Genomic DNA, 26037 nt, shown 5'->3' on the forward strand with positions numbered 1-26037 from the left:
TTTAATCATGGACTGTATTTTAGGTGTTGCATTTTTTCTTGTTAATTGCGTAGAATGATGCACAGAGTGAACCTCAGCCAAGACCAGTGCGCTGGAAAAAACGTGACAGACGGAGATTTTATTCCTCAAAGACCATCATCCAGTCGAAGTACTAGTTGCCATGTGGTCAGTGTTCTCACAACCATTGATTTTATCTGACAACTTGTTTTCACCAAAGAATTTCAGTAAGTAAATATTCTTCGATCTCTTTTTCCCCCCCAGTGTCTGCAGATCAGCATCAATGTCCACGTGAAGAACCTAGTTATGTTGCCAGTGTCAACCCAACAAAAGGTACTTTACCTTCTTTTATATATTGTGATTCCTTTTTTAAAGTTTGCTTTTATATTTGTTGTTATAGTTGAGTTAGGCAGGGCTTTTGTGCAGTCCTAAGAAACATACTGCCCAGAGTGTTTTTCACTTTGTGGAAGAGCTTCTTTATTTTTTTTTTTCTGTTAGTGTGTGGAACTGAGGTGCTTCGTCAGGAGCTCCTTCAGTTGTTGGAGGAAGGAGAAGAGGACGCAGCCATGACTTGTGAGACGTCGTCTGAGGCAGCTGCTACTCACTGGGAGATCAGAAACATGGTGTCCTTGCAAAAGTGGAAAGAGGCCAGGCCTTGTCTTATAGACAATATGTTAGCTACTCTGGATCCACAGTCACACCGTGTGTGTCAGTGTGGCAAACAAGTAGTTGTGAGGTGTCTGGACTGCCTGCCTCTTCCATTTCTTTGTGCTGACTGTGATATTGCAGTTCACACACGCTTTGTCCTGCACAGCAGAGAGGCAGTAACAGGAGGGTTTTTGCAGCCTTCATCAGAGTTTCACAAGCCAATAGGTACAGTTTTTAAGTCCTATGCATTTATTGCTATGTACTATGAGTGTATGCTGTTATTGTATATTTATTGTGTATCATTTAATTTCCAATTCTTTTTGTATATATTGTGTGTTTTAATGTTAGTTCGGCTGTTGCCTGTGCAAAGGCCAGACTGTGTGTGACTGCCCAGCAGGTAACGTTGAGGTTTCACCCGGTGCAATTGTGGCTCTTGTAACCATAAATGGTAAGTTGCTCTTTTGTCACACAGTACATACACAATAGATGTGTTTGCAGGTTTTAGTGCAAATTGTACATTGCTACATTGTTTTGAATTACCCTCGGCCCGCAGTATATGTGGGCACCTGTCAAAGGTCATTTGGATTTACCAGACCGCTTTGAAAACAACATGGGAAAAAATGAATGTCTTTGTTGAGCCATGACTGGATTTCTCCTTATCCTTCCTAAAGGCCGTTATAACCTTGCACTGCCAGTGGTCAGCTGCACCAGCTGTGACCTAATGTGGTCCCCCTCAGTTAAGGACTTCCAGGGTGGTGGATATTGGCCTGGCACCTTAAATTTCTGCACCCTGTTTTCAATGGATGTCTTTCAGTCTTTCTATGACATTAAGAAGCTGCAGCAGGGATGTCACTTAAGGCGTTTGTCAAAGTGCTGGATGAACGAACAGCCCATTTTGGAAGGGTGAGTTTCTAAATTTGTCAAGTTTAAGGAAATTGTGCAAATCAATGTTTATGATGACTGTCCTTGAATATTCTGTTGTTTGTCCTCTACTTAAAAGACTGGCCGAATATCAGCTGATGCCTTCAGTAAAGGTTTCTTGGAGTGGAGTGCTGTAAAGTGTGAGGTGGACAGGATGTGCAAGGAGCCATGCTTTAGCTGCCCTGCCTGCACTCCAGACATGCTCGCCGTGTCAGTTGATGGAAACCACAAGCTTTATCGCTTTCAATCAAATGCAAGGTACGTTATGCATTGTGGACATAAATCAAATATGGATTTGTACAAAAATTGCATTTTGATGTTTCTTTTCAAACAACTGTCACTGTGTTCGTTCAGCACTTCAGAGCAGGGGAACTTTGAAGGTGTCTTCATTGAGAAAGATGAGGAAGTTGCTGAGTTTGTGAAATACATCCAGAGACACACAAATGATGTAAGATACACATATATATCAGTGCTGTCAGCGTTAATCTTGTTAAAATGACGTTAACGCCATAACCATATACTCATACGTGTGTGTGTGTGGATACATATTTGGATGGGTGGATATTTATTTTGTTTTTCTCTTGGTGTTGTCGTAATACTATTTACTTGACTTTATCTTAATGTGTACTTCATTTTGTCACCGTGTGTATTTAAAAAAATAAAAACATGGTTTTTATGAGGTGTTGTGTGAACGTGACTTAAGGCTAATTCAGCTAATTCTTTTGCATTAGTGTTAAAAAGTTTGTCCCTGATAGGGCGTAATCACGTCGTGTCTTTGAGTGTGTAGGTCCCAGGGAAAGGGTTGTGTGGATCTTCATCTTGGACTGCAGCAAAGGAGTCGAGCAAAAAGTCCACTGGGAAGTTGGATGAAGAGGGCATGGAAATAGCTGTTTGTTTGCTGTTAGTCCTCCTAGCTGCATTGAACATGTTTCGAGGGGAGATCTTTGCTTACCCCCTTTTTCTCCAGAGGAAGTTGGCAGCTAGCGTCCCAGGACATATTATGTTCCTTTGCTCCGATGTGGCCTGTAAATATTTCCCATATTTAACCAGCGTGGCTCAGCAGTGCCCTGAGCTGAGGAACCTCTTGTCAATGCGTCCTTTTCTCTCCGTCATGCATGCAAAAGCTCACACTTGGATGTGCGACGTATACTGCAGCTTGTAGTCTTGGATACGTTTAAGACATTTTGTTATAAGGTTGAATGAATTCAGCAGTCATGTATTGTGACCTCCTTTCTATAGATCAAATGGGGAGGTGCGTTTCAGGATGGGGCCGGTTCTACAGTTGGAGAAGAGGTGGAGCAAGTAAACAGTTTCCTGTCTAGGGCGGCCATCACAACGAAGTACATGTCTAAAGCAGGTGTGTGTCTGTGTGTGAGATTCCACTCAGTCTCCTGCTCATTCATTCTTATTTGTATACTAACTGAAATGCAGGGCGAACAGACATGCTGAGCCTCCTGGCTTTGGGCTGGAACAAAAGGAAAGTGGAACAACTGGGCTGCACTTTGAGCCAGAGATATCTAAAGGTCATTTTTTCAACACCCATTTTAATGTGTGTGGTAATGGGGGAAAACACCAGTACTCTAAAAATGTCCATATGAATGACATTTATTAATGTATTCTTAGATCATAAGGATCTTTAGAGAACAAGTGGAGAGCCTGAATGCGAGCAGAAATGAGCTGGGTGTGGATGACGACACACTGCAGCAGTGGGCTGAAGGTGAGTCTCAATATAATGCACTCGTGTATAACAACAGGACCCACCATGGCCTCATTAAAGAACTTAGAGTTAAGATCTTTCTGACAGTGTCAACAAACAATGAAAAATAAGCTTGTAAAAGCAGAATTGATGGCAGAGTTGTTGCGTTTGATCAAATTGGATTGGACCTGGGTTGAAGTGATGTCGTACTAGTTGGTTTTATAAAGCTGAACACCAACATACTTGTTATCTCATGATAATGCAGCACATGAAGGCTCCAGATGTCTTATAATGAATATCATCAAGTCAGTGATTACAGAGTCCACTGTAGTTTGGTGACTGTTACTCATCCTGTGTTCTGATTAATATTCCTCTCACTTAGAAACGGATCAAACTGATGGCAGCCTTGGAGCGTTGCAGGCACGAGTAGAGGAGCTTGTCGTCATCATCAGAGTGCGAACACAAAGTCTTTACAGACAAAATGGTGTCACAGTTTCTTTGAAATGGACCGTTTGATGCTCAGTTTGTACAGCTCGTACAGCTACTTTGTAAACAGAATAAAATCAGATCCAGGTTTGTTTAAGCTGGATGTGATTTGTTCTAGCAAACAAATTGATGAGTGTAGATTAAAATGTAAATATATGCATTATGTGAAGGTGTTCCTTTTTATGATTATTTACAGATAGCAACAAGAGGCGACACAGAATTCACAAGGTCATCTTAGATGAGAAGAAACGCTTGGCGGCTGCTGTTGACGACTACAACAAGCTCGCTGAAGCAACAAAGCAAATCGTATCCAGTGATGCTCTCATGCAGACCGACGTTTGGCCCTGGCAGAGCACAAGTGAACGTAAGCTCTTGATTTTGAAATATCCTTTTTAAACAAACTCCCAGTATCTGAGCAGTAGTTGAATGTTTTGTTCTTGAATCATAATATGCTACTATGTTTTCCCATCTGATGCTGTTAAACTGTAGCTGCTGCTGACCTCCGGACAAAGAGAAAGGTCTTTGAGAAGGTGAGGGCTGTGAGGCGCCTGAGAGAGGAGGAGATGATCCTTTGCAGGGAGATGCAGCATCACTGGACAGTGTTGCGAATGCAATCTGTGGTGTTGGGGACAATCTCCTCAGACTGTAAGCACATCTTTTATTTATTTATACATTTGGTGATGAATTGATTGAAAATAATAGCAGATGCTAAAGTCTTACTGGATCTTTTACCTATATTTGGGTTGCTAGCTAACACTGCCTTCTCCCTTAAAAAAAAGTTTAATCACATGATCCTAACTCCTTGTGTTTATGAGGTGAGGTTTGTTTCTTTGTTTTACTTATATTTAATAGTTTTGTTGTTTTTACAGCCTCCCTTGTTGGCATGTCGGAGGATGCACAGAAAGGACTCCATAGCCTGGTTTAAAACAACAAAGTGAACTGAAAGCTGAAACGCTCAAAGTAAAGGACGTGTACAAGAGAATCCTCAGCCACCAACCACTCCTGGAAATGGACTCGGAGGAGGAGGACGTTCCAGACGATGCCGCTGAGAGTGATTTGAGCACTTCTGATGAAGACTGATTGTGTCATCATTGATGTTATGTTTGCTAGAATAAAAAGTTAATCACATCTGTTTAATGTGATTTTTATAATGTCTGTTTCAGAAATTGCTTATCAACAGACATTTTACATGTTGAGAAGAAAAATGTAATTCCCTTGGTGCAGTTGTTTACCCTGAATCATTCTTTCCCATCTAATTTAATGACTCGTGTACATGTTCAGATACAATAACATAATTTAATTCATGGGATGCTTTCTGGGCTGCTCAAATTACCACAAACTGTAAAAGCACCAGGCAGCACACTCACAAGGACATTTTGTGTTCAGTGTTTTGTTGAAGAAATCAACAAGTACAACTGAGATGTTTGCTGTAGTGGTGTGTTTGTTAAGAAGCATGCCAGCACACTGGTGAACTGACAGTCCCAGAATGCACCCGAGCCAGTGACTCGCCCCAGAACAAATGACATTAATTATCTAGAAAGACAACCGTGATCAAAGACTAAGTAGGAAACAAAAGATAAGGAAAGGTACTGTGGGGTAGGAAAGAAAGGCCAGAGCTGTGCAAAATGACCTCCAGCAGGCCACAAATATGCACGTCTGTTCAAACGGTCAGATACTGACTCCATGAGGGTGGTATGAGGGCCCGACGTCCACAGGTGGGGGTTGTGCTTACAGCCCAACACCGTGCAGGATGTTTGGCATTTGCCAGAGAACACCAAGATTGGCAACTTTGCCACTGGCGCCCTGTGCTCTTCACAGATGAAAGCAAGTTCACACTAAGTACTTGTGACAGAGTCTGGAGACATATTGGAGAACCTTCTGCTGCCTGAAACATCCTCCAGCATAATGGTTGGGCAGTGGGTCACTAATGGTGTGGGGTGGCATTTCTTTGGGGGACCGCACAGCCCTCCATGTGCTCGGCGGAGGTAGCCTGACTGCCATTAGGTGCTGAAATTAGATCCTCAGACCCCTTGTGAGACTATATGCTGGTGCGGGTGGCCCCGGGTTCCTCCTAATGCAAGACAGCGCTAGACCTCATGTGGCTGGAGTGTGTCAGCAGTTCCTGCAAGACAAAGGCATTGATGCTGTGGACTGGCCCGCCCATTCCCCAGACCTGAATCCATTTGGGACATCATGTCTCACTCCATCCACCAACTGCACCACAGACTGTCCTGGAGTCTGGGAGGAGATCCATCAGGAGACCATCTGCCACTTCATCAGGAGCATGCCCAGGTGTTGTAGTGAGGTCATACAGGCATGTGGAGGCCACACAGACTACAGAGCCTCATTTTGACGTGTTTTAAGGACATTACATCAAACCAGATGAATGATTCTGTATTGCACTGATCAAGGAACCAACCCAATAGGAGCTAAAGGCATCCTCTTCACATTACTTAACATAGTAAGTTTATACTATGTTTAATGTGCATTTTCTTCATCAGTTTAGAACATAACATGTTAGCGCTCCCTGGTTCTTTTTGGAGACAGATCCTGAGACAGCAGGCAGCTTTGGAGAACTCATGCCAGCTGTGGTCATTAAGGAATACTTTGATTTAATATTGATTTCATGACAACTATCCTCAGGCACATATTCCTGGATATACACAATGACACGAGTAAACTCCCATTTTAGAATCATTGCCTTCTTCGATCTGACTTACTGCCTCAGACTTTGGACCTGTGTCCCCAAAACTACAGAGAATCCATGACACTGGGTAAGAGGCCTTGATCATGTTATAAGTGAGAGAGTTTGGTGTAACAGTGGTTGAACATGCCAAATCAATCCACAACATACTGCCATTCCCCAGCTGTAACCTGCATATGCATCAAACCAAAACCCAGTACCACAGCCACATGATAGACATACAGATGAGGTTAAAGGGCTGTGTCATGTTGCCAGATAGCTTCATCCCAAAAAAGATCAACATTCTTCAAAAACAAAAGTTTGTGAATATTTGCTGTATTGCCAGGCCTGAACCAACCTGTTAAACTTATCAAATTATTGTCATAGATATGAACCTATTGACTGAAACAGAATAATCCATTCACGCCTCCATCATCAGCCAAGATCACTGTTAAATTTATGTCACGTTTCCTGGCTAGTCTAAGGGGTTGAAGGGACAAACATAAAGGTGGATAGAGAAGGAGGAGCCAAGATGGTAATTTTAGAAGGTTTAATACTGGTGATGGGATGTGGGTTCAGACTGAGGTATAACGTCAGGGAGAGCCAAGGCCAACGTAACAAACAAAACATCCCTGATGTAGAAAAATTTAAAAAAAAAGAAAAGAAAAAAAAAAAAAGAAACTTACCTAACTCCAAAGAAACAAAATATACAACCTATAACCATAACCTACCTAACAACATAACAGGAGAAAACAGGGTGTCAAAACAAAAGGGAGCTCTCCCCTACAAGCAGTCCGAACATGAAACAACAATGCTCATACAAGATATAAAGGCATACAAGCCTGCACAAGCATGGCAACCAAAATGGCCAGAGGGCACACAAGCACAGCTCCAGCCCCCACCTCACTGGCATCCACTTCAAGCTTGAAAGGTTTAGAAAAGTCTGGAGCAACAAGAACAGGTGAACTTGACAGAAGACCTTTTGCACATTCAAAAGCATGTTGACACTCAGGACTCCAAATGAATGGTACCTTCGGGCTGCACAGGTTTGTCAGTGGTGTTACAACTTCAGAAAAATTCCTACAGAAACACCTGTAGTAACCAACCATCCCCAGAAATCTGCGCAGCTCACGGCGTGTTGTTGGCACAGGAAAGTTGATGGCATTAACCTTTGCACTGATAGGGCGAACCTTGCCCTGCCCAACTTCCTTTCCAAGGTAGGTCACTGTAGCCTTACCAAACTCGCATTTAGCCAAGTTGAGGGTGAAGGAAGCATCAGCTAAACGCTTGAACACAGTGGTTAAAGTGTCAACATGCTCTGACCAGTTGGAAGAATAGATGACCACATAAACATTACAGTTTGCCACACCACAGTCCACTTGCGCATCAAGACCCCATCTTCCAAGAAATAAGAAGCCTTTTTATTTCCTGTTTCAGAAAGAAATAAAGCATTTAGTCAATGAGGGATCAGACTTCTGAGCAGCAATAAGGCTTTCACGTGTGACTGGCAAGTCTAACTGTGAGAGATGGAGATCCTTCCACTTCTCAGTAGTATCCTTTGAGCCACTTTTAAGATCAATCAGGGTTTGCAAATCATCTGTAGCCAGAACCTGAGCCAACGAAGAGTCTGACAAATCAATTTCTGCTGCTTTACGTCTTGTTTGAACCCTGGTGAGAACACAAGCAGGAAAAACAGATGGGAAACATGTTGCTAGGTCGTTGCTCTTCAAGTTTGATTCTGGATCATTTGTTACTTCAGGAACAGGTTGCACTTTTCCACCAGCAATATCATTTCCCAAAATGAACTGCACCCCTTTTATGGGAAGCGAGGGTCGTACTGCCACAGAGAAAATGCCATTAACCAACTTTGAGTTGATGTGTACATAATGCAAAGGAGCTTCAACATACCCCATTTCAACTCCTTGAATCAGAATGCTACCATGACAAGAGGAACGGTCACTCAAGAATAATACATCAGATAAAAATCACAGATCGTGACCTGAGTATTCGAATGGGTTTTTAATCCTCAGGCTTCCCAGTCAATGACACAGTGCCATCTAAGAGGAAGGGTTTGAAGCAGGGATCAACTCCTTCACTTTGGTCCCCTCTCTCAGCATGAATGGTTTTAATTAAACTTACTCCTTTTGGTGACTGGTTCTTGCGCTTCAAAGCAGGACATTCAACAACAACATGACTAAGTTTATGACAATAGAAACATTCCCTTTCAGTCCTTGAAGCAAAAGTCTGTCGTGGGTTTGAAGGATCCTTTCGTGGGAGAGGTTCTCTGGTGGCAACTTCACGTTTCTGCACAAAAACAGAGTCAGCACAAATTCATCAGCTATCACAGCTGCTTCTTTCAAAGTGGAAACCTTCTGTTCATTAAGGTGTACAACAATGCGTTCTGGCAGGCCATTTTTGAACTCGCAGCAGTATCAGTTCACATAAGGAGATGTAGTGAGGAACTTTACTTGCTATTATCCATCTATCAAAAAGAGTAGCTTTTTCACGAGCAAACTCTACAAAAGTCTGATTTGCTGTTCTTTTATGATTGCGAAAGCGTTGCCTATACGCTTCGGGAACAAGTTCATAAGCAGCAAGGATAGCAGACTTCACTACATCATATTTCAAACTTTCTTCTAAAGACAAAGCAGAACAGACTTCTTGTGCTTTGCCTACCAATTTGCACTGAAGAAGCAATGGCCAAACTTCTCGGCCAGTGCAATGAGGCAGCAACACGTTCAAACACATTGAAATATGTATCAACTTCTGATTCACGGAATGGAGGTACCAACACAATGTTTTTACTCACATTAAAACCACCTGGGTTTACATGGGAGGAGGTTGTTTCACCAACAGATGAATTTGCAGAACTAGGTTGAGTAGTAGTGCTTCTTGAAGTCTGTGCCTGTAACTCCAACTGACGCAGTCCTTTCAATCTGCAACTCCAGCTCCAACCTTTTCAGCTTTAACACCTTTTCTGTCTCTGCTTCCAACTCCAACCTGCGAAGTTCCAACTCTGCCTGATGAGCTTGGGCTTTATCCTGAGCCTCCAATCGTAATTTAGCCAAACGTACCTTGAGTAATACTTCTTGTCTTGAACGAGGAGAAGATGGAGTAGCAAAAGAAGGTGAGCCATTAGTGCTTAAATTTTCCACCATTTGTTGCTCCACAGCAGCAGGGTTTTGCCCTCCTTCCTTTAACACAGCAGGCTTCACTCCATCATTAGGGGTCCTGTCAAGAGGAACTGGCAAACGAGGTGATTGAGAAATAGGAAGCAGGCCTTCTTCCACAAGTTTGTTTGAAACAGCAGTTTAAGTCCTCTTTCACCATTTGCCTTGATACATTTAACTCAAAGTGTGCTACTATAGCAAACAAATCATGTTTTCTACACACATTTAGCTCCTGCCAAGAAGGATTACTCAAAAATGCACTCAAATTGAAAACACCAGTTGCCATACTAACTACCTCTGCCAAATACACCAGCAGAAACAAACAACTCCAAACCTTCACCATCTAAAAATGGATTAAGCAGGATAATATCCCGGACGAGCCGCCAATTTATGTCACGTCCCCTGGCTAGTCTAGGGGGTTGAAGGGACGAACATAAAGGTGGATAGAGAAGGAGGAGCCAAGATGGTAATTTTAGAAGGTTTATTTACTACTGGTGATGGGATGTGGGTTCAGACTGAGGTATAACATCAGGGAGAGCCAAGGCCAACATAACAAACAAAACATCCCTGATGTAGAAATAAAAGAAACTTACCCAACTCCAAAGAAACAAAATATACAACCTATACCATAACATACCTAACAACACATAAACAGTAGTGATGGGCAGATGAAGCCCCATGAAGCACTGAAGCTTTTCATCCAATTGGTTCACCCCAACGCGAAGCTTCATGAAGCTTCATTTGCTCTAGCAGGACACCTACTGGACGTAAAAATAATAGCTGGCATGAATTTAAAGAGTGTGGCATTTTGCACACAGCCTGTAAATGTCAACAACAAAAGGAGTGTGTAAAACATCTATATTGTAGTCATGGCAGTATGGAAAATGATCATTTGGAAATGCCTAAGATGGAAATGATCATTTACTGTGAGGTGAGGTGTGGACATTGGGTGTGCTTTTGTAACATTGAGGCAAGGACAGTGAATAATGTTTAGGGGACACATCATTGGTTTTTATTTAAAAACAACAGTTTCTCCACTGTGGCAGGTCGTAGGCGATTTCTTTTTTTGGACAATATTTCCCCTGCCTTTGAAAACACTCGCTCACAGGGCACAGATGAGGTAGGGGTACACAGGTATGTCAGTGCTAACTTATATAAGTGAGGGTAGACATATTTCTGCCTCCCCCAGTATTTAAGGGGGTCCTCCAGCCTTCCAATATTTGGCTCCATCATGTACCGTTGGACCTCAATATTTGCGTCTGCTGTCACATTTTGTGTCTGTGTCTGCCTGACACTCTCATCCAGGCGACGCCACAGGTTGTTACCTAAACAAAAAGGAGAGTCTTATGAGATACTACCAATTCAATTTCCAATACAATGTTATTTCTATAGTGCCAAATAATAACAACAGTCACCTCAAGGCGCTTTATATTGTACAGTAAGATCATACAATAATAGATACAGTGGAAAACCCAACATTCAGTTTATATAAATGCAACTACAATGCAATAACAATGGTACCGTGGGAAACAGCCTCAACAGATTGTGACGTTGATGGCTGTGGTGGTGGTGCAGAGGAAGAGGTGGTGGAGGCCCTCATTACGGAAGCACATTCTGCTTTCAGTCTTTTTTCTGCTTCGCTAGCTCTTGTAGGGCTGAGAAACCCGAGTTTTCTGAACCTTGGGTCCAGCAGTGTCGCAAGGAACATAATGCTCATGGTCTGTATTTTATCTAGCTTCTCTCTCAATAGCATCCTCAGCTTCTGAGCCAGAGAAGATCCAATGGATGGTGGTTCTACCATTTGTTCATTGAGGCAATGATCCAGCATAGTGAGCAAAGGTATGACCTTTGACCCAGACACCCTTTTTTCCTGAGAGAGCTCAGTGGTTGCATCGTTAAATGGTGCTAGGACAACCAGACACTCTGAAATTATACCAAAATCCGCAGATGACAGAGGTGGGATGTCTGTTGTGAGACTTGCCAAAGCAGCACCCACTGGCTCCCTTTGCTCGAAAAGTCTTTCCAGCATATCGTAAGTGCTGTTCCAGCGGGTTTCCACCTCCTGTAGTAGTTTGTGTTGAGGCTTCCTTAGTTGTTCCTGCACGACTGAAAGCCTCTCCTTACAAAATACAATTTGAAAAAGCATACATTAGATTGTCAAGGGAGCAGAACTATACACATAAGTAGAATTAAAGAAACTGTAATTAAGCCACGGAAGAACTTACCTTTGCAGAGGTACTGCTCCTGAAATATCCCACGATCCTCCTGGACTTGGCTCGGATGTCAGAGAGCTCAGGGGTCTGGTCAAGGGCCTTCTTCACCACTAAGTTCAGGGTGTGAGCTATGCATATGGCATGTTTAAGTCTTAGCTCCCTTGCACAAGCCCCCATATTGGCAGCCCCATCTGTTACTAGGCATGTGACTTTGTCAGTAATTGCCCATTCTGCCATGAGTGTGCCTTTCACTTGTGCAATGTTTTCTGCAGTGTGTGCATTAGGAAAATATTGCACTCCTAAAACAACGGTGTTTAATGTGCTGGACTCATCAACAAAATGGCAGGTGACTGCAAGATAGGCCTCTGTGTTGATGGAGGTCCACATATCTGATGTCAGACTCACAGCTGCTGCCTTCTCAATGCTGGCCTTAGCTTTCTCCTTCATCTCCTGGTACCTGGCCTCCACCATGACTTTCAGGGCCTAAAGGAAAGTAAAAACATTTTGTTCACAAGTACGACGTGGCTGTGAAGCAGTGTGTAGTGTAGCTACACACTGAGGCTTTGAGCCTCAGTCCTGCCTGTTCACATTTTACTCTGTAGAAACTAAATGTTCACTGCTTTTATGACCTTTTTAGTGGGGAGAACATAACTAGGATTTAATGATTTGACAAATCTTTTAAATCCACTGTCCTCCACAATGCTAAATGGCTGGGAGTCCTCAATCACCATGCTAACCAGGTCTTCATCTATTTGAGATTGTTCTCCTGAGGAAAGACAATAAAAACAAAGCACAAATATAAATATCACTCACGTCACTTATTGCATTGTATGATATTGTTATATCATTTAGTAACATTACAGCATGCTATATTATCATGGCATTTGATGGCTCACCTGGTCTTGCTCCACAATCGGTGTCCCCCTTATTCTCATGCATAGCTCTGTAGTGCCTAAGCATGGATGAGGTGTTGTTGTTATATCCCAGCTCCCTGGCACATAGCAAACACCTCACCTTGTACAAAAGTACAGACAGCTTAACATAGGTTTTATTGCACCATCAGTATTATGAAAATACATCTTCTGTGGAGATGTACATACCTTGTTGGGAGATATAAGCTCAAAATGTTCCCACACAGGGGAGGACATCCTTCTCTTCGTAGCTGGCTCCATTCTCTCCTGACTTTCTCTACTCACTCTCCTATACCTCCAAACTCTCTCCAAACTGTCTCTAACTCTCTCCAAACTGTCTCTAACTCTCTCCAAACTGTCTCTAACTCTCTCCAAACTGTCTCCAACTCTCACTAACCGCAACTCTCCATCAAACACCCACATTTTGAATGGGGTCTGAGGGGTTTATATCGCTGTCATGGCTCACGGCAAAGTTCGAACCGCTTCCTGAACCAGTCACGTGGTACAGCCGGGCAGCGAGGCTTCGGACGTCATCATTTTCAGCTCCTCCCATAAATGAAGCAAGCCTCGATACGCGCTTCGCAGAAACGCCCCCTCCATTACTCGACACACGCTCCGAAGCCTCGATACAGAACGTCCCATCACTAATAAACAGGAGAAAACAGGGTGTCAAAACAAAAGGCAGCTCTCCCCTACAAGCAGTCTGAACATGAAAACAAAACTGCTTATACAAGACGCAAAGGCATGCAAGCCTGCACAGGTATGACAACCAAAATGGCCAGAGGGCACAGAAGCACAGCTCCACAGGCCTTAAATAGTGCTCTGCTGATTACCAATTAGCCGGACTCTGCGCAGCATCCAATCAGGACAGAAGAGGTGGAGCCTGAACAAAACAAAGGGTTAGTAGGGAGAAGAGACATCCTCTTGGGGGATGTAACAGTATTCAGATTATTTTATCTCTATTTTCCTCTAGGATGTTTTGAAAATCAGTATTTGATCAACAGACTTTTTAAAAGTGTATTTTGATCCTATTGTTTACACGTGTAATTGCATTTTTATTGACATTTTGACAGGAAAACCGTTAATCAAATTGTATCTTTGGTATCTAATAATAATATTAACAATAAAAGTAATGTTACATATGCAATATGCACACAATAATGATGTGCAAACAAACAAGAAAAATAGAATAAAATGACAATTTAAATAAAAATAATACCCTGTATATAAAAACCACATATGACCACGACTCCAAATGTGCAATTGTCACTGCATCTAAACATGACAGATGACGTATTACAAAAAGGTAGAAACGTATAATATACAATATGTTGTGAAGCTGGTACTGGTGCAGTTAGCTTTGCTTTAGTCTCCCATACACAGCACTGCTGACCCTAATCACCTCATACAAGATGTTACTTACTTTACGTGCAGTGCAGTGTATAATTTAGGTTGTGACATATGACAGTTTTTTAGGATGAAATATCTTCTATATTCATGTCATGCTTTATACACCTTCATTGTAATATAAATTAATCAAATCAAGTCAGAGAGTAATAATATATGTAGTAGACTAGTCCAAACTAGTCCATGCCTATCTTTAGTAGGCTTGATTACTGTAACAGCATCTTTACAGGTCTACCTAAAAAATCAGTCAGACAACTACAGCTCATTCAGAACTCTGCTGCTCGAGTCCTCACTAAGACCAAAAAAGTGGACCACATCAGTCCAGCTCTGAGGTCTTTACACTGGCTGCCTGTCCATCAGAGGATAGACTTTAAAGTTCTGATGCTGGTCTATAAAGCTCTGAATGGTTTAGGACCAAAATACATCAGTGACCTCCTGACCCAGTATGAACCTTCCAGATCCCTCAGGTCATCTGGATCCGGTCTTTTATCAGTTCCCAGAGTCAGAACCAGACACAGAGAAGCTGCATTCAGCTTTTATGCTCCTTATATCTGGAACAAACTCCCAGAAAGCCTCAGATCAGCTGAAACACTCAGTTTATTTAAATCCAGGTTGAAGACTCACCTATTCTCAGCTGCATTTGAATAAAGCACCAAATCCACACTTTTAAGCTTAAATTTCAAAACTAACATTTTAACTACTGATTTTATCTACTGTTCTGATTTTATCTGTTTTGATTTTATATACTGTTTTGTTTGTTTGTTTGTTAATTAGTTAGTTTGTTTGTTTGCTTGTTTTTTTTCTTTTTTTTTTTCTTTTTTGTCCCGTTTGGATCTATAGCTATCAGAATTGTTGTCTTAAGGCCAAGAAAGATGCCAAGCGGATTTATTTTACCAAGTGGATCATCATGGCCTTGCCATATTGGTCCATTTGATTAACCTTTATTATAATTATGAATTTATTTTATTTTCAGTTGCTACAAACGGGACAGACATGACTGTGGGATAGGACAGGGGGAAAGAATGAAAGAAAGAGAGGGAGAGAAAGAAAACCAAAGGGGAGAAGAGACGGTGAGAAGGGGGGGAAGAGAGAAAAAAAAACAAACAAAAAAAACAAAACACCTGGGTCACCTGTATGGAGAAAAAAAAACAGAAGAGAAAGCAAACAACAAAGAGCAACATAATAAGAAAAAAAAAGCACCATCACAATAAACTAGCTAGTCATAGATATCAATAGTTACTAAATAATAAACGATATTGTGCAGCACGCAAGATAGACAGCGCACAATGTGCTTTGAGGCAGCAGCCAAGAAAGCTGTAGTCCGCGTCTGTGAATACCCGTGTGTACACCTGTGTGCATACCTGTGTGGATCAGCATGCTTGCATTCCAAAGGTTTCTCCATGTAATGATCTGCTAGGGAGTGTGGGGAGCCACAGCCCCGTCCTCCAGGGTATGAAGCAGGTATGGAGGAGATCAAAACTCCAGACATCCAGAGGCCCCCAGAACACAACAGACCACTCCAAACCTTGGAGGGCCTGAGATGTCCCCAGAGAGGTGGCGTCTGATACCCAACCTGACATATAGACACAGACATACAGGCACACACAGATACAAACATCCATTCCTACCCTCATGCTCTCATATGCACTTACTCCACACTCAACCGACGTGGAGACAGACATAAAGAGACGCTGTATACACGATCACACTCCCCAAGCGTACTCTACGAACCGGGTCTAGGTACCCTTGCCCCTGGAGGGGGGAACTGCACCCAGACCCAGGTGGTGTTACCCTTTTCCCTGCGGTGGGGAGAGGCAGACCACCCCGACTCCGCAGCAGCAGGGAGGCCCCACACCCCAGACCACAGCCGGACGGCCAACTCCTCCTAGCCCCCCTGCTCCAGCAGGCCGCAGAGAACGGGGGTGAGAGAAGACTCCAAACCTCCCTCCACCCGCTCATTGTAGTGTTGATGCATGTGTGTTCTAAGGTGCATTTAAAACCCAGGAGGGCATGGAGCTACCTGCCAGAGAGCAGCAGGTAAGCGCATAGTCCCTCCTGCTAGCCCTCAATGTCTACGTGTATTTAAAATTGAGAGGTGGGCAACGATGCCAGGGGTGAGGTGTACACCCTGATGGTAACTTGGACTCCGTGTATCGTGCCCACCCCCAAGATCCTATATGTATGTGTAATGAGGGTGTGAGTAATGTGAATGTCTAAGTTGTGGGATAAAATTGAGGCAGAGGCAGCCAGAAGGGGACAGTGGGGGGGTAGCCTCCTCTGCACCCTGGTGACATACCCCTACTCCAAGGCCCTGCATGTATGGGTGGTTGTGGTGGAGCGGGAAGAGGGAGGCAGCTGGAGATGGGGAGGGAAGGAAGGGAGGGGCAGGTGACCCCTCCCTGGGGCCAGCTCCCCCGCTGACCCCAGTAGGCACCCCCATACTCCCGCCAGGGAAAGGGGGCCCAGGCCCATCCAGACCGAGGCCCAGCGCAGCAGCGCCCCCCGGCCCCACAGAGCCCGGGACAGTCCACCCAACCCCACCACAGAGAAAACTGCACCCACCCCCCCATCCACTCATCTTCCAGACTACATGAGACGATAGACGCCCAGGCTGAGATCTTCCTCCACCTCTCCTATATCTCCCCCTCCTGCAGAGAGTTCCTGAGGAGAGGAAAGCTCCTGCAAGGTGGGACAATCTCCCCCACCAGTTGAAGAGCCCCCCAGGTGGCTCGACACACCGGCGGCATCATGCGCCAGGGATGGGCCCCCATGCACCCACCCGCCCACAACCCCGGCAACACACAAACCAGGACCCAAGGCCCCGAGGCCCGACCCGGGCCCCAATCCAGAGACGGAGCGCCCCCAGAACCTCACGCCCATCCTGGACCCACCCAGGGGCAGACAGGCTACCAGGTCAGTAACCCACGTCCATCAGCACAGACCCTCCCCTAGCTCCGCTGCACGCAGCCACGAGGAAACAGTCAGAAAAGAGCCCCCAACCGGACATGACCGCTACCCCGGGTTGAGCCCCCCAAGGAAGATGCCTCCGGGGAACCCCCCGACGCCCTAAGCCTGTCCCTACCCCCACACCAATCACAACATTGAAGGCGGGACCAAACTATGACCCCCCACCCCCACTAGGTGATGAAGCTGATCAAAGGAGCCCAGAGCAATTGATCTGATGTGGTGGCCGAGGCTGTATCAAGACTAATGTAATCTAATAGATAATTTCTATATTGGTTAGAATTAAGATTGTTTTTATTTTTCCAGTTCATGAGGACAGTTTTCTTGGCTATGCATAGGGCAGTGAAAACCATATGGGCTATATTCTTTTCTGAAGTGACATTATCTATGCTGCCCAACAAACACACCAAGGGGGAGGTTGGAATGTTACATTTCAGACACTTTGATAAGTCTTCACATACCTCGCGCCAAAACTTCTGCACTGGTGGACAGAACCAAAGAGCGTGAATGTAATTGTCTGGTGTATTGCCTTGACAGTGTGAGCAGTTGTTGGAAGATGTAAAGCCCATCTTGAACATCCGATGACCTGTATAGTGCACTCTATGTAGTATTTTGTATTGTATTAATTGCAGACTGGGATTTTTAATCAATTTAAAGGTTTTTAAGCATACCTCAGACCAGAAGTTTTGGTCTAAACTGACTGATAAATCTGCTTCCCACTTTGCAATAGGAAGGGATATTGATTCATCTAATTTAGAAAGTGTTCTGTATATTTTAGATAATAATTTGGGGGATTTAAGAGTAAGGAAATGTGCCGCACTTGGTGGTGTTTGTAATTCAACTTGACTGAGGTTAAATTTCTTTTTTATTATGGATTTAATTTGTTGATATTCTAAAAATCTTTTCTTGTTGATCCCATATTGTGCAACTAGTCTGTCAAATGGGATAAATTCTGTTCCCTCTAATATATGTTCTAAGTATTTAATTCCTTTACAACTCCATTCTGGGAAATTAATCATATTATTGTTTTGTAATATGTCAGGGTTATTCCAGATACAGTGGGGCAAAAAAGTATTTAGTCACCCACCGATTGTGCAAGTTCCCCCACTTAAAATGATGACAGAGGTCAGTAATTTGCACCAGAGGTACACTTCAACTGTGAGAGACAGAATGTGAAAAAAAATCCATGAATTCACATGGTAGGATTTGTAAAGAATTTATTCGTAAATCAGGATAATAAGTATTTGGTCAATAACAAAAATACAACTCAATACTCAACACCCTGAACACGCCCGATCTCGTCTGATCTCGGAAGCCAAGCTGGGTCGGGCCTGGTCAGTACTTGGATGGGAGACTGCCTGGGAATACCAGGTGCCGTAAGCTTTTGCATTTCAACACACAAATGACAGTTTAAATATTGAAACGGATCTGAGGCACTCTTTAAGCTCATTTTCGAATAGGATGGTTAGTGAGTCTTGCGCAAAGAGCTCTTCCACTCATGTAGTAATGTCAAATCCTTCAAGCGTTACATCAATATCACTGTACATGCACAGAGCACCTGTAGATGTTTTTGTGCAAACACTCACAATTGTTTATGACGTGAATATTGCAGCATTAAGTATGCATTATAACTGTGCTGTCATGTGCAGCTATTAAAAATAAAAGTAGAAACTAATCAATATCCTTCACTCTAAATTGTTTTTTAAATCCCAATAAATGGGTTACAGTATCTACATGAACCCCGTTGTCGAGGAAGCCTCTCACTTACGGCCATACCAGCCTGTTCTCATCTGATCTCTGAAGCTAAGCAGGGGCGGTCCTGCATAGTCGCGTCACCTTCACCTTGCTCCATGTTAGAAACTCCATGATATCGTGTTCCCTGCTCAGGGTAGCACACTGATGCGCATTTATTCAGTGTTAAAACTCTTGTGCAACGAGTTAAAACTCGTTGCACAAGAGTGTCAGGTTGACACTGTGCCCGCTGCACGCTAAAAGGTTAACAAGTTCCTCACTACTGAGCCCAGACGGACTAGCCGTAGACATTCTCTACATTTACAGAATAAATAAGTTCGTATATTTCCTAAATATTTCGTTCCTGTTGTTCTTTTGTTTTGTTTTGCACAAAAGCGAAATGCAATCAGGAGCGTTGTCATGAAGCTTTTCCTCAAGCTGCCTCCACTGAGTGAGCAGCGGCGCCATCTGCAGTTTGTGTGTGGAAGTGCAAAAGCTTACAGCACCTGGTATACCCAGGTGGTCTCCCATCTAAGTAATGACCAAGCCCGACCCTTCTTAGCTTCCGAGATCAGACGAGATCGGGCGTGTTCAGGGTGGTATGTAAGCACTGACTAGTACTGTAAAGTATATGTGTATATAGGGCAATCGTGGCTCAAGAGTTCGCAGTTGATCCTGTAATTGGAAGGTTGCCAGATTGAGCCCCGCCTCCGACAGTCTCGGTCGTTGTGTCCCGGAGCAAGACACTTCACCCGTTGCCTACTGGTGGTGGTCAGAGGGCCCGGTGGCGCCAGTGTCCGGCAGCCTCGCCTCTGTCAGTGCGCCCCAGGGCAGCTGTGGCTACAATGTAGCTGGCATCACCAGTGTGTGAATGTGTGAATGACTGAATGTAGTGTAAAGCTCTTTGGGGTCCTTGGGGACTAAGTAAAGCGCTGTACAAATACAGGCCATTTACTGTGCGTGTGTTTATGCTCAAGTGTATGAATAAATTAGTCAGTTTTAAACAGTTGCATTTTAAACAGTAGAAGAGTGGCACTATATTTATATATTTATAAAGAATTTCAAACAACAATTAATTGATGCTCAAAGCAGGTTTATTTAATTAATATCCAGATTTCCAATTAGTTCCGAATTCATTCAGCAGCAAATCACATCACCAGTCACTTCAAGGCTGTATGTATTATTGTAAGGTAGACCCTACAATAATACATACAGAGAACCCAACAATCACATGACCCCCTATGAGCAAGCACTTTGGCGACAGTGGGAAGGAAAAACTCCCTTTTTACAGGAAGAAACCTCCGGCAGAACCAGGCTCAGGTCGGGGCGGCCATCTGCTGCGACCGGTTGGGGTGAGAGAAGGAAGACGTTTGTTGTAGGTCTGATTGAAGGACTGATGTGATGGTAAGTTTTCTGCTGCTCCGCTTTGAATATTGAGAGATTAGTTGATGGATTTCAAGCCAAATTGTGCCCAAGTTTAAGACCACATTCATTGGTTGTTTTTGTTGATGTTATTGTTTTGGGCTTTTTTTCCACAAGAATTTCTAGCTCCCCTAGAATTCTGGCCACCCAAACGATGATTGCTGCTGAGAGAGCACAAGGTTTTGTCCCCCTGTGTTATTCATATCAGTGCAGGGGGTTCTCCTTGAGAGGCCAGGGTCGAAAAAGGGATGCTTCAGAACCTCCGAGGGTGTTATGCGCTGATTTGCATCCAAGGCCAACATTTCTTTGATTAGCCTTACAAATAATGTTTGGCCATTTTCCGGTCCTCGCCTAACCTTCAGCAGTTGTTCGAGGTCATCGAGACGCTTAAGTTTTATATATCAAGTTTCCTTGGATCGATAATCTGTCTCGTATTGAAATTGTTCTTGGGTCTTAAATGTCCAGCGCTGTTTGTTGTAGTTATCCTCGATGAAATAGCTGTCAGTGTACAAGCCAGACTCTAGAAGATGATCTGGTAGCTGACCCTGGGTTTCAATTATGAATTTCAAAACATCATAATCGTCTTCCCCAGGATAGAGAGGCACCCCTGTAGCAAGCTCCACAGCTACCAGCCCCAGAGACCACATGTCGATTGCTTTGTCGTATGGAATGCCAAGCATAACCTCAGGTGCACAATAACCAATTGTCCCCACACGGTCACCAGGAATCACTGCAGAAGCAGGACATGCGAGGCCAAAGTCTATGAGTTTGACTTTGACGGGAGACTCACTGCGGTTCACAACCATGATGTTTCCAGGTTTGAGGTCAGCATGCACTATTCCCACAGAACCCAGGTGGAACAGAGCATTTGCGAGCTGATGCAAAATTGGCCTGAGTTCTCTCATTGGGAGACCTCGGTTATTCCGGTCCCCAATGTAGTCCCACAGGCTTTGGTCGAGGAGTTCGAAATTCAAGCAAATGCGCTCTCCATCGAGGAAATAGCCGTTCCATTCGACAATGTTGCACCTGTCTGGATCCAAGCGTCGTAGCTGCTCCAGGATGAAAATTTCCAGTTTTGCCTGGAGCAGAATTTCAGGGTCGCTCTTGTTGACTTTAATAGCAACCGTTTTGTTGTTTTTTGTATCGCGACATCTGGTTACCAAACCAAAGCCTCCTTCTCCAAGGAAGGCCTCTACCACGTGGTGATCTCCTAAAATGGTCCCTTCCGTTATTTGAAGATCATCTTCAGAGGCAGATGGGTTGGCTGAGGTGTTGATGTCTCTTTTTTGAGGAAATTCAACTGAGTTTTGGAAACTGCAGCTGAATTTTTGCGATCCATGACTTTTCCAGCTTGAAGGCTGCTGAGAGAGCACAAGGAGTTCTCCCCCTGTACTATTCATGTCCGTGCAGGGGGTTCTCCTTGAGAGGCCAGGGTCGAAAAAGGGATGCTTCAGAACCTCCGAGGGTGTTATGCGCTGATTTGCATCCAAGGCCAACATTTCTTTGATTAGCCTTACAAATAATGTTTGGCCATTTTCCGGTCCTCGCCTAACCTTCAGCAGTTGTTCGAGGTCATCGAGACACTTAAGTTTTATCGATCGAGTTTCCTTGGATCGATAATCTGTCTCGTATTGAAATTGTTCTGGGGTCTTAAATGTCCAGCGCCGTTCGTTGTGGTTATCCTCGATGAAATAGCTGTCAGTGTACAAGCCAGACTCTAGGAGATGATCTGGTAGCTGACCCTGGGTTTCAATTATGAATTTCAAAACGTCATAATCGTCTTCCCCAGGATAGAGAGGCACCCCTGTAGCAAGCTCCACAGCTACCAGTCCCAGAGACCACATGTCAATTGCTTCATCATATGGAGTGCCAAGCATAATCTCAGGTGCACAATAACCAATTGTCCCCACACAGTCACCAGGAATCACTGCAGAGGTGTTACATGCGATGCCAAAGTCTATAAGTTTGACTCTGACTTGAGACTCACTGCGGTTCACAACCATGATGTTGACAGGTTTGAGGTCAGCATGCACTATTCCCACAGAACCCAGGTGGAACAGAGCATTTGCGAGCTGATGCAAAATTGGCCTGATTTCTCTCATTGGGAGACCTTGGTTATTCCGGTCCCCAATGTAGTCTGACAGGCTTTGGTCGAGGAGTTCGAAATTCAAGCAAATGCGCTCTCCATCGAGGAAATAGCCGTTCCATTCGACAATGTTGCACCTGTCTGGATCCAAGCGTCGTAGCTGCTCCAGGATGAAAATTTCCAGTTTTGCCTGGAGCAGAATTTCAGGGTTGCTCTTGTTGACTTTAATAGCAACAGTTTGGTTCTTTTTTGTATCGCGACATTTCGTTACAACACCAAAGCTTCCTTCTCCAAGGAAAGCCTCCACCATGTGGTGATCTCCCAAAATGGTCCCTTTAGATATTCCAAGCTCATCTGAGCCGAAGGATGGGTTGGCTGACATGGTGTAATGTGTCTGTTTGCGCTGTGGATTGGTGAGAAACAAAACTGAACTTGTTTTGGTTTCTCTCGTAAATTGCTCTCAAAACTTCTCGAAAGGGTTTTAGTTGCTGCAGGTAAACGTCCGTTAAGCATAAAGTAACAGGTGAGCGCTCCTATTTATGGGTTTTGGGATCAAAGCAAAGTTATGACGTCAGAAAGGATCAAAGCAAAGTTACCACGTCACAAGCGATCGAAGCGATTCTAATATGTGCGCATGCGCACACATGAGAAGCGATCGAAGCGATTCTAATATGTGCGCATGCGCACATATGAGAAGCGACCGAAGGGATTCTAATATGTGCGCATGCGCACACGTGCTTGCTTGTGTAATATTGTTCACACTTAACTTGACCCTAATCAATTTAATATCAGTCAATCAAAGAAAATGTTAGTTTTGGAAAATTTTAAAATGACATAACTGACAGTTAAAACATTTTTTGTTCATGTATTTGTATTTGTATTGTCTTCGGGGGTTTTTTTGCATACCATGTCAAGCTTTTCTGTATATAGTCATGTCGTAGATTTCGGAGCAAACAAGAAATTGAATTGGATTTTAATATTGCAGTGCTTGGATTTCGGATTTGGTGCTTAAAACTTCTTGAAACTGTAACCGTATTTCATTCACCACAAATAACTATCTGATTGAATAGTTTTCTTATCAGATAGAGAAATAAAACGAGTCGCAAAGTCTAAAAGCAACATTTCTCTGCCTGGGCTGTACCTCTGCACGTTAGTCTGTTTCAGTGTGTGACCCCTCACCCCCTCCCTGATCAGTCGGGGGTGAGTGCGCTAATGTGCCTGGAGGCCGTTTTAATGAGTGTTTGCTGGAAAACGAAAAATACAAGAAGGATTTGTACGTTTTCACAACGGGGGAGTTTGCGTAAGTACTAGTAAATAATTTTCTCGAGTGTGTACGTTACACATGTTATTTGTTTAAAATTGGTATTATTATTTTGCTAGCTAGCAAACTCGCGGGATAAAGGATTGAAGTGCACTCAGTGCGATACAATACGGTGCCGCTATTCTAACAGTTAGTTATTGCAGGGTAACTTGTAGAATATGCTGTGAATTGAACCAAGATTACACAGCAGTAGCAGTAATACGAGTTACTTCTCTCAAGTGAAAGCGTTAAACGTTAGCCCGATGCTTAACTAGCCAACGTCAGGCTTTCTGATTGAAGGCTAAAAGCGACGTTGTCACCAAGTAAACAGAATATTGATGATATTTTTGTGTATCGCTGCAGCCTTTTCAAGTATTAACCTGGTGTCTTTGGGAACAGCTTAGGGGGAAATGACGGTAATATGACTGAACCGTATGGGAACAAAGAATAGGCACTTTTTTGTGCTACCGAAGTTTCCTCGCTTTCATTCAAAATCTGTTTATCATTAAACAATTGAAACATGATGGCTTCAAGCTGACATTGAGGCCTGTGGGGCACTATCAGCCACTGAGACAGTAGACAAGTGACTATTTCACACTTTAAGGCTGCCTGTTTATTTAAGGGAGATGAACAGTACATTATAACTGTACATAATAATATCAATGATGATAGATTAAATAAATGGGTTTTTGAAAGACGCTTGTGCATTTTTAAAGTCTAAAGTGTTGAATTGATCTGAGTATGTCATCTGTTCAAAGCCTCTCCCAGTCAGTGCTGTTCTCTATGCCTGTCTTACTCTACATGATGTTATTAGCACAAACACTTTAAAGGTGATAATTAGGTCTACAACAATAACACAGACTGCAATGTAGTTAAGCGTCTTACAGTTAGTTTTGAATGAATGAACTTAAAAAACAACACAAGCAAAGATCTGTCTCCTCCTGTTTTTTGTGTCACATAAGAAAGAAGCATCAATATCTGATGAGAAGACTTATTAATTTGGCCTTTCACGTGGTCTTACTCAGGTGATGCGAAGTGAAATATGCATCCTTTTTATGGTAATGTGCTGGAAAATGTTGAAAATGGACATTAAACGTGCTCACAAAGTGCTTGAATTTGACCCTGAAAGGTGTATGAACCCAGAAAAAGTCACACTTGGAGTAAAAACCTCTCATAGCAAGTTAATCATATTCAATTGATTTGATGCTTTCAGCACAAAATTTAGCCACACAGTCAGGACAGCGTCTGATTTACCTTCATCGGTAAACGTGTTTATGCAGTACATAGTAACAGTGTGGCTGAGTCCTCTGGTTCAAATCAGTTCCAGTACATTTGGAGATGTAAGTCTTAACCTTTCACATGCATCGGGAAGGAAAAAACATTTAATCTGCACAGTACTGCCGAAGTGCAGCGATACATTGTGAAGTGCACATTTCCATTTCTCATACAGTACCGAGCAAAAGTCTTGAACCACCCCCTTATTTTTTCGTGTTTTGCCAGGTCAGTCTGTGTTAACGGTGTTATTAACTGCATTCTTCAACTAAAGAAGTGAGAACAAATGATGTGGGCTTTTGTTTTTTTGCAATAGGCTGCAAGTAAATGTGTAAAGATACAATTTAAAATTGGTTCTTTGTTAAGTTTTCTGGTCCTTTCCATGACTTAGGTGTCTGTTTATGTTTGAATGTTTCAGAGATTAGTGTGAAGGGTCTTAACAGACAAAAAGTGGTCAAATACAAGCCCTGGATTAAAAATCAGAAACACTTTAAAAAGCCTGGAGAGCTATTCCTTAATACCACTTTAAAGATTACAGGGAAGTCCGGATCCCTGGAAGCAAATGAGGGATGGCTCAAGACTTTTGCACAGTGCTGTACATGTCATGTTCCCTGTTTTATAGCTCAGCTCAAACTGACACGTTCTCACTAACTGCTTCTCATTTTCTCCACAGTAAACTTTGACCACTTCCAGATACTGCGGGCCATCGGGAAAGGAAGCTTTGGAAAGGTAATGCAGCCTCCATTTTTCACGCCACTTGTATATTGTTTGCCCTTAATTACCCACCACGGTCGTCATCTCTAAAGAATCAGTGCAAGCGAAGCGAAATGTGCTGGGATTACACTTCAGTTCTCGTGTGCTGCTGTTATTTAATAACAGTTATAAATGCAGCTTATGTAATTATTTCTATAAAGTCAGTTAGAGGAGAGCCGATTTCTATTTCATCTCACTCAATCTAGGTGGGAATTTTGACCCCACGTCTCAATTTAATTACAGAGCACATTGAACGTCTGGATGAGACTTCAGTAATGAATTCAGGACTGTGTGTGTGTGTGTGTGAGATACACAATTGGGGCTGCAGAGATTGGAATAGTTTACCTTCATTTTAAATATCACTGCCCTGTGCACAT

At 43.3% G+C, this 26037-nt stretch overlaps 3 protein-coding genes and 2 pseudogenes across 3 annotated transcripts in view; 2 read left to right on the forward strand and 3 right to left on the reverse strand.

Moving 5' to 3' along the window:
• LOC146634549 (ribonuclease inhibitor-like) overlaps positions 1–26037 on the forward strand; it is a gene marked incomplete at its 5' end in the record, with an annotated part of 78537 nt that overhangs the window by 18974 nt on the left and 33526 nt on the right. The window lies entirely within an intron of this gene.
• Positions 1030–3778, forward strand: LOC146634550 (uncharacterized). The gene is made up of 9 exons (XM_085350440.1): positions 1030–1093; positions 1317–1548; positions 1646–1824; positions 1921–2014; positions 2354–2710; positions 2806–2923; positions 2998–3089; positions 3190–3283; positions 3645–3778. Exons 2-9 carry the CDS (start codon positions 1492–1494, stop codon positions 3776–3778), a joined length of 1125 nt encoding a protein of 374 aa, XP_085206566.1. The 5' UTR covers positions 1030–1093; positions 1317–1491.
• Positions 9302–12950, reverse strand: LOC146634551 (E3 SUMO-protein ligase ZBED1-like). Its single transcript, XM_085349542.1, has 7 exons — positions 12915–12950; positions 12699–12828; positions 12444–12574; positions 11827–12297; positions 11123–11720; positions 10839–10926; positions 9302–9662 (listed from the first exon to the last, which is right to left on the reverse strand). The coding sequence occupies exons 2-7, from the start codon at positions 12772–12774 to the stop codon at positions 9302–9304; spliced, it is 1725 nt and encodes a 574-aa protein (XP_085205668.1). The 5' UTR covers positions 12775–12828; positions 12915–12950.
• Positions 19322–19436, reverse strand: LOC146634552 (5S ribosomal RNA; annotated as a pseudogene).
• On the reverse strand, positions 20381–22717 carry LOC146634553 (uncharacterized; annotated as a pseudogene).

Source organism: Diplotaxodon limnothrissa, linkage group LG3 (genome assembly GCF_057381915.1).
Source record: "Diplotaxodon limnothrissa isolate DT_005_m linkage group LG3, D_limnothrissa_male_GT1.1, whole genome shotgun sequence".
Classification (NCBI taxonomy): Eukaryota; Metazoa; Chordata; class Actinopteri; order Cichliformes; family Cichlidae; genus Diplotaxodon; species Diplotaxodon limnothrissa.